The sequence below is a fragment of the Herpailurus yagouaroundi genome, unplaced genomic scaffold (genome assembly GCF_014898765.1).
Source record: "Herpailurus yagouaroundi ecotype Mexico unplaced genomic scaffold, PumYag 28, whole genome shotgun sequence".
NCBI classification, from domain to species: domain Eukaryota; kingdom Metazoa; phylum Chordata; class Mammalia; order Carnivora; family Felidae; genus Herpailurus; species Herpailurus yagouaroundi.
Window position 1 is genome coordinate 111,521,189 of NW_024412376.1, and position 8,281 is coordinate 111,529,469.

The 8,281-nt window shown below is 35.1% G+C and overlaps 1 protein-coding gene across 1 annotated transcript; it reads right to left on the bottom strand.

The window, feature by feature from the left end:
* Nucleotides 1-642: 642 nt before the first annotated feature.
* FDCSP (follicular dendritic cell secreted protein) lies at nt 643-8,056 on the bottom strand. The gene is made up of 5 exons (XM_040476543.1): nt 7,959-8,056; nt 3,984-4,053; nt 3,513-3,545; nt 2,285-2,499; nt 643-731 (listed from the first exon to the last, which is right to left on the bottom strand). The coding sequence occupies exons 1-4, from the start codon at nt 7,979-7,981 to the stop codon at nt 2,329-2,331; spliced, it is 297 nt and encodes a 98-aa protein (XP_040332477.1). The 5' UTR covers nt 7,982-8,056; the 3' UTR covers nt 643-731; nt 2,285-2,328.
* Nucleotides 8,057-8,281: the final 225 nt, after the last annotated feature.

Genomic DNA, 8,281 nt, shown 5'->3' on the forward strand with positions numbered 1-8,281 from the left:
TATGCTGCTGGCAAAAACATAGGAGCTGAATAGGCTTGGTTTGTATTTCTTTTCTGCCATGGGCTAAGTCTATGTGTAGTTCCATAGGACTTTCATGGTCTTTAGTTTCCCCACATATGAATTGTGATTACTGAACAGAGATTAGGTGATAATTTGCTGATCTAATGATTCAGAAAAACACTTTGTAACCTGCAAGCATGATATCAATCTAGCTTTAGGATCTTACTCATCAGTTTTTTGAAGTTAGATAAAGTACTTGATTGTTTTGATATCCCTTACCAACATATCAAGTTTATATCCTACAGTATATAAATTACAGACTCAGTTGAGAAATTGAGGCACAATTACTCAAATATTTTTTGAATTAAATTAAATCAACGTCTGGCTCTTGTTAATACAATTGGTGCAACTATACAGCAGAAGATGGTGGATAGACTTTTACTCAAGGTACTTCCAGGACTGGTTGATGTTGGTCACCTCACTCCCCATACTTTTTATAGAATGGTTAGTCATCAAGAAATCTATATTAAAATCTGTTAAAAATTATTTTGCATTCCTACCAGCAAAGCACATTTACAAAATAGGAAACCAAGATCTTCTATTTACTAAAGAGGGACACAAAAGATATCTGTGAGAGAATACTGATGCTACTTCAGTTATATTTATTTTTATTTTATTAGCAGGAATATTGACTCTTGAGGGAAGTGGCTCACATTCAACTTTGTAGAGACCTGAAATAAATGATAAGTGCTCAGTTATTAATCCAGATGGGTAATTTGCTTATGAACTTATAATTTATTTACTGTTTAATTACAAAGATTGCTTTATTTATTTAAAAAATATTTTTTTAACGTTTATTTATTTTTGAGACAGAGAGAGACAGAGCATGAATGGGGGAGGGGCAGAGAGAGGGAGACACAGAATCGGAAACAGGCTCCAGGCTCTGAGCCATTAGCCCAGAGCCCGACGGGGGCTGGAACCCACAGATCGGACCGCGAGATGGTGACCTGAGCTGAAGTCGGGCGCTTAACTGACTGAGCCACCCAGGCACCCCACAAAGGTTGTTTTAAAAGTAAATCTAGGGGCGCCTGGGTGGCGCAGTCGGTTAAGCGTCCGACTTCAGCCAGGTCACTATCTCGTGGTCCGTGAGTTCGAGCCCCGCGTCAGGCTCTGGGCTGATGGCTCAGAGCCTGGAGCCTGTTTCCGATTCTGTGTCTCCCTCTCTCTCTGCCCCTCCCCCATTCATGCTCTGTCTCTCTCTGTCCCAAAAATAAATAAACGTTGGGAAAAAAAATAAAAATAAAAAAAAAAATAAAAGTAAATCTAGTCCTTGGGGCGCCTGGGTGGCTCAGTCGGTTGAGCGGCCGACTTCGGCTCAGGTCATGATCTCGCAGTCCGTGAGTTCGAGCCCCGCGTCGGGCTCTGTGCTGACAGCTCAGAACCTGGAGCCTGTTTCAGATTCTGTGTCTCCCTCTCTCTGACCCTCCCCCGTTCATGCTCTGTCTCTCTCTGTCTCAAAAATAAATAAATGTTAAAAAAAAATAAAAATAAATAAATAAAAGTAATCTAGTCCAATGACTGGGAAACTTCATGTTCAAGAAGGCTTGAGTAGATGCAGGAAAGAAGGCAGAGGCCTTTAATGGTAGGTAATAGCTGAAAGTTTTTGTTTCCTAAAACAGTCCTCTTGGTCCTAGTGTAATCTTTAGTCTGCATTCCTTCAGTTAAACCAGTAACTTTGGTTTTGATATGATGAGATGATAGGGGCCCCTTTTGTACATGGGATATTCAGCCTTAAGGATTTTATTATGATATGACCATCAGAAGCTAGTTTGAAGTTTTAATATTAATTAGAAAAATACATGATTTTCTAAGGAATAGTCTGAAGTCTGCCTTAGACCCTACATCCACAAGTTCATCTGTTGTGATATGCACTTTAGTTGAAGTTTTGCCTCCTTTAGACCCCTGATTTAGTCCAAATATGCACAAATGTTGATAGTAGAAAATATTTAAAAAGTTAGAAATATGTTAGTAAGAAAGGAAAGGGTTTGTTTCTATTATATCATAGCAAAGGAGGTATTTAAACTGCTGTGCTACTGTGATCATGGAAAGACACAGGAACTTACTGCTGAGTGGAGACTAACGATGTCTACCAGAGAAAAAGATGGAAACAAATTGTAACTTAATGGGGATAAGTGGGAACATTGCAATATATTTTTCATGGAATGGTACATTATAATTCACAAATAACTTAAAAAAACACATGCTTTGTATTATGTGTACTTACCACCTATTTCATTTTAAATTGCAGTGGGACTTTTTTTTTCTTATTTACTGGCCACTAGAAGGTGTAGTTGTAGGGTCAGACAGAGGTATTGGAATAGGAAAATTATATGGATACCATGGATATCCTCGATACAGGAATGGTACATAATATGGGCCCAATGGATATGGGAAAGGGGGTCCATAAAACTGTGAAGGTGATTCATTGCTCTGAGTGACCTGTTGAAAGAAAGAAATTAAAAAGACTTGTTTTACTTTTCATGCTGGAGAGAGATAAAATAGCCTTTTAACATGTGGGCCTTCATTTTTAAGTAGGGAGTTTAGAAGTTCTAGGATCATTTACCTTTTCTCTGTGTACTATGAACAGGGATTTAATTAATTTACATTATTTTAGAAAATTTAAGGAAATTACTTAAAGATAACTATATCTTCATACCTTTCTGCTCATGGCCAAATTTTTCTGATAATCACTTTTAACTAGAAGGCCAAGAGGGAGGGGGATTAATGAGGGAACATCAGATTTCTCCCTTCGTCTGTATACTAGATCTTTACGCAAACTTTGTGTAGGCCCTGTATCCTCTTTATCTTTCTTTCTTTTTCTTTTTTCTGTCTCTTATCTTCTATTTATATCCCTATCAATTTCTGTATCTTTAACACTGTTTGTATCTTTGGCCTCAAAACCAAACTTCCTTTCAGATAATAAGATTTTTATGAGTATAAGCAGATCCTTAAATAAGAACCTTCCTCTTCAACTTTTATTTTTCTTTTCTTAAAAAAATTTGATTAACTATTTAGACAAAATAATCCTTCAGTGAATTTGTCACTGGCAAGATCATCAAACTGGTCCACATCTCCTAATTCTCAAGTTTTAATTGTTATTATTATTATTATTTTACCTTTTGTGGAATGAACTTTGTAGAGTTAAGCAGAGTGGAGACATGAATAATTAACAGCCTCTATTAGTCTAGATAATTCTAACAAAAATGTCATAACCGAGTATATCTCAGAGTGATTCAAGTTTCATTTTGGTTCCCACTGTTACATGAGATGCTGATATAATTCCCTTCATACAAGCAAGATCAAATTTTTGAAGTCTGTTCTGTTGACTGCTTTATATAAACTCTTTAAGGTTTTATCCAGAGTTTGAGAAGGTTAGATAAAGGAACTTTAACCACAGTTATGGATATGTCGCATGGACATCTTACATGTTAAAAAGAGGATATGTAACTTACACTTGGTTGTTCTCTTTCCGGGTCTTGAGTGACCTAAAACTCAAATAGTGAAATTAGTTCAACTCATGTTCATGAAACACACAAACTGAGAAATATATACATATGTGTGAAGGAAATAATTTCTCTACTACTTAATATTATTTTATACTATCCAGTTTTTAAAAATCTAGGATTTGAGCAGCCAGAAAACATTATAGTAACCCTTTTCCTGGAAAGTGTTAATATGTATTCTAAATGATTAAAATTCACCACTGTATCAATGCTATGTGGATTGAACGAACTAAGCACTGAACAATATATGATTTACATCATGTTAAAGGGGCAGATATCAGGCATGTTTATAAAATAGGAATACAGTGTGTGTGGGGAAAATTCCCAGGATTCTCGAATTAGAACAAAAAAAAAATCAAATTCATAAATACTCTGAAATATTGACCATAAATACTCTGGAATATAGAAACGGATACTTACCGGGAAACCAGAAGTTACTGCCAAAATGGCTGTGATCAGAAGGAGAACTTTCATCTTATTCAGAAATATCCTAGAAATCAGGAGAAAGATCAAATGTTAGCATAAATTTAGAAAATCCAGTTGTAGTACAGATTATGTTACTAACAACTCTGACTTTAGGCAAGTCACTTAATCTTAGGGCATCAATCTATTTGTTAATGGAGCACATTGTTTTTTAAGGTAAAATCAAAGGTACTTTGCAACTTTACAATTATGTTACCTCAGTTCTTTTACAAATCAACTTTCACATATCATTTCAGAATAACACCTCTCCATATATGGTAATAAAGGTAGTTTCTGGAATAAAATACAGCCTTAGTTTATATAGAGAGAATGGTAGTGTGGGGGTAAGCAGTTATTTACTGATCTCAGGATGTTCAAAACATGGTAATAATGTCTATAAATTAGTTTCAGTGAAAGAATGATTCGAATTGGTTCTCAGGAAACCCCGAAAATTCCACACTATTTAGAAGGACATATTTTTGGGGGCGCCTGGGTGGCTCAGTCGGTTAAGCGGCTGACTTCGGCTCAGGTCATGATCTCACGGTCTGTGAGTTCGAGCCCCGTGTCAGTCTCTGTGCTGACAGCTCAGAGCCTGGAGTCTGTTTCATATTCTGTGTCTCCTTCTCTCTGACCCTCACCAGTTCATGCTCTGTCTCTCTCTGTCTCAAAAATAAATAAATGTTAAAAAAAAAAAAAAAAGAAGGACATATTTTTGACATACGGGAAAGGACATTTCCAAAGCATTTCATTTTATATTTTAATTTCAATTGTAGACTCTATCTTATCATATATGTTGTTATAATGTATTAGTTATAATTGCTAATAATTTGTATAAAATTGAGCTAAATTAAGTATTTAATTAATTTATTTATGCAATTATAGGCCAACACATTACAAAGTTTCTGAAGATTTTTTAAAGTTTTACATTCAGGAAAATGTCAATTGTCCATATCATTATTATTATTTGGGGATGGCTTTGGGTAATTAATGGAGATTCTAGGGGTATTTTATCACCTCTTGGTGCTTCCTAAATTTCTATGAGATGGAAAAATAAAATGTAAAAGAAAAAATGTACTCACATTTTGAACTCTGTCTTTATTTTTGATCATATTGTTCAAAATCCAAATTGGGATTTGGAAAAATACCAGAAGATGTTGTTGTAATAAGACAGGCATTTAAAATTGCAGTGAAGTTTAGAATTCTATGGGAGGACTTGCAGCATAGGCAATTTTACACACACATACACACACACACACACACACACACACACACACTTCTCACAGACATAAATAAACACACACAGAGCATAACTTCTAAGCTGCAAAGCATTGTACTGGGTACTGTTGGGTATAATGATAAAGCACGATACCCAAAATCACTAATTACTAAGTTTACAAATTCAAGCAACCATTGTATGACTGTCTCAATAATTTTAATTTTGGCATTTTACAGGATATGTCTATCTGTCTACTGTTTATCATCTATTTGTATCTATCTATCTATCTATCTATCTATCATCTATCTATCTACCATCTATCATCTATCTACCTATCTATCATTATCTATCTATCTACCATCTATCATCTATCTACCTATCTATCATTATCTATCTATCTACCATCTATCATCTGTCTATCTATCTACCTATCTAACATCTATCTGTCTATCTACCTATCATCTATCTATCTATCTATCTATCTATCTATCTATCTATCTATCTACCTATCTATCTATCATCTATCTACCTTAGTTTATCATATTTAAGACCTCTCTTACCTCAGACTTCTCAGCCAGTTCCTTCTTGTGGATGCTGTTGTAAGCAATTAGAAGTGACTGGCCCTGGATTATTACACCTATTTTATAGACTCAGAAGTGAATGGTATGGAAAAGTTTGTGGCTTGAAAGCCTCTCCCTGGGATCAGTTATTGCTGAGTTGAATCATCAACTATCACAATGTGTTGAAATTGGGGAATAGCCAATGTTTGTGGTTTCATTGAAACTGAGTGACTACCAAATACATCTATTTGTGATCAAATTTTCTGTCTTGTATATATAAAGCTTATAATATCATATAAGGTTGCCCCATGCTCTTATTTTTTTAAAACTTAATTTCCATAATTAAAAATATTTTCTAAGCATCTTATCAGTATTGATTATAATCTACTGGAAAGCATGTTTGGTAGTGTTGTAATTTAAGAAAATAAAGACTATTAAAAATGTTAAAGAGATTAAAAACTTTTGCATGATTCTTTCATCTCTGATTTTAGTGATCAGAGTTAGAGCTTCACATATCAATGGACCATATCTGGGAGGATCAAAGCATCATGGTTACCTTATGAAATACTATATTCTCTTTTTCAATTAAAGGTGCACTTAACACAATAGAAAGGATATAACAGTCAAATGTGGGACTGAACACTAGAGCCCTCAAAAACTTCAAGAATTACCTTAAATATGTATGCATATTGCATGTCTATAGTCAAGAGTTATAAAACTTGGGCTTTTTTACCATTTATTTGAGAGTCCTCAAGAATATTGCATCCTTTCAGTTCAATTTCTATGTCAGCAGAGTTTATATGATCCAAATTTTAGTAATGCATCAAAATCTGTCCTTTCTCTTTTATCCTTTATGTGAATTAGTTCTCAGGAGAACTCAGAAAAAAAAGTAACATTTAAGTGCTCAAGTGCAAACCTAACTGCTTTATATGTATTGTCACGTAATCCTCAAAACAACCAACCTTCAGAGCCCAGCATTATTGTTCACATGATCCCCATTACAGAGAAAGAGAAGTAGAGAATGCTAATTACTATATATTATACTGTGGCGGAGATGGTACTGAACATCAGTAATTTGGGTCCAAGCCCACCCTCTTAACTAATGCTTTATACTGTCATGTGGCAGAAGTACAGAAAAATCACTGAAAACCCAGAGAAACATTAAACTTTCTTATAACTGAATGTTCTAGCTTATCTCACTTATTTAAAGCAAACTGCCTCAATCAGAAATCTAATTTATAAAACCTAGCATGTTGCTGTACATCAACTTAATTTGGGCCAATCTGAGGTCAGAGTGGATTACCCAAGGACTAACGGGTGTATCTGTATGTATATGTGTGTGCATATGTATGTGTGTGTGTTTGTACATGTGTGTATAACATACTGTTCATTTCCTTGTCTTACAATCTGTGTTTCAGTTTCTTACATGAAATCGTTCTAACAAAAGTTTCCAGTTACCACTTTTTAAATTAATTAATTAATGTTTATTTACTTTTGAGAGAAAGAGAGAGAGACAGAGTGCAAGCAGGGGAGGGGCAGAGAGAGACACGCACACAGAATCTGAAGCAGCCTCCAGGCTCTGAGCTGTCAGCACAGAGCCGGATGTGGGGCTTGCACTCATGAACTGCAAGATCATGACCTGAGCCAAAGTCAGAGGCTTAACTGATTGAACCACCTGGGTGCCCTGCCAGTTACCACTTATTGTGAAAACCATAGATGTTTTTCTGTCCTCATGTTATATTATATCGTTTGGCATTTAAATAGTGGTGACTACTCCATCTGGAAACCCTTTTTTTTCTCTCCTTTAGCTTCTTAAAGCCACTCTCTTCTGTTCTTTTTCAACTTTTCTAACAGTAACCTAAAGTCTTATTCACTGATTCTTTTCCCTCAACTTATTGTAGTTGACCTCTTATCTTAGTCCACTCTTGTTATGAATCATATAATCGACTTCTGAGTCCCTAACCTATACCTTTAGTCCAGAGTCTTGTCCTGTAGAATGGAATATCTAACTGCATATTTCATTTAGATATATGATGGATATGATTCAAAACTAAACTTACTATTTTTTCCTTGAAAATCTGCTTCTCACTTTTATTTAATCCCTCAGCTAATGGCCATACATCACTCATTCTTCCAAGCCAGAAATCTGAAACTCACCTGTACTTTCCTTGTCCCTTCATTCTGGTAATTACATTTTCCTTTATACACTTGGGTAATCATTTTCTTGCATTCTCATTGCCATTTCCTTAGTTTAGTTTCTCATTCTCTTCTGGACCATTATAATAGCCTCTTAATCAGATTCTCTACTCTAATACTCTGTCTCTAATCCACCTTCCTCAGTAATGCTATAGTGATTCTACTAAGTTGGCTTTCAAATGTTTTTAAATTCACCCATGGTTAAAAGAATGTATTATATGTCATAACTTAGTACATAGACACACACACACAGAATTGAAACAAGATTAAAAAATAGTAGCTTT

Excerpts from the sequence above, each read along its gene's own strand:
- FDCSP (XM_040476543.1), bottom strand. The coding sequence starts at position 7,981 with ATGAAGGGACAAGGAAAGTACAG. Across the intron at positions 3,546-3,983 it reads CAGTAACTTCTGGTTTCCCG|GTCACTCAAGACCCGGAAAG; the intron begins GTAAGTATCCGT and ends TTTGAGTTTTAG. Across the intron at positions 2,500-3,512 it reads CGGAAAGAGAACAACCAAGT|GTCACTCAGAGCAATGAATC; the intron begins GTAAGTTACATA and ends TTCTTTCAACAG.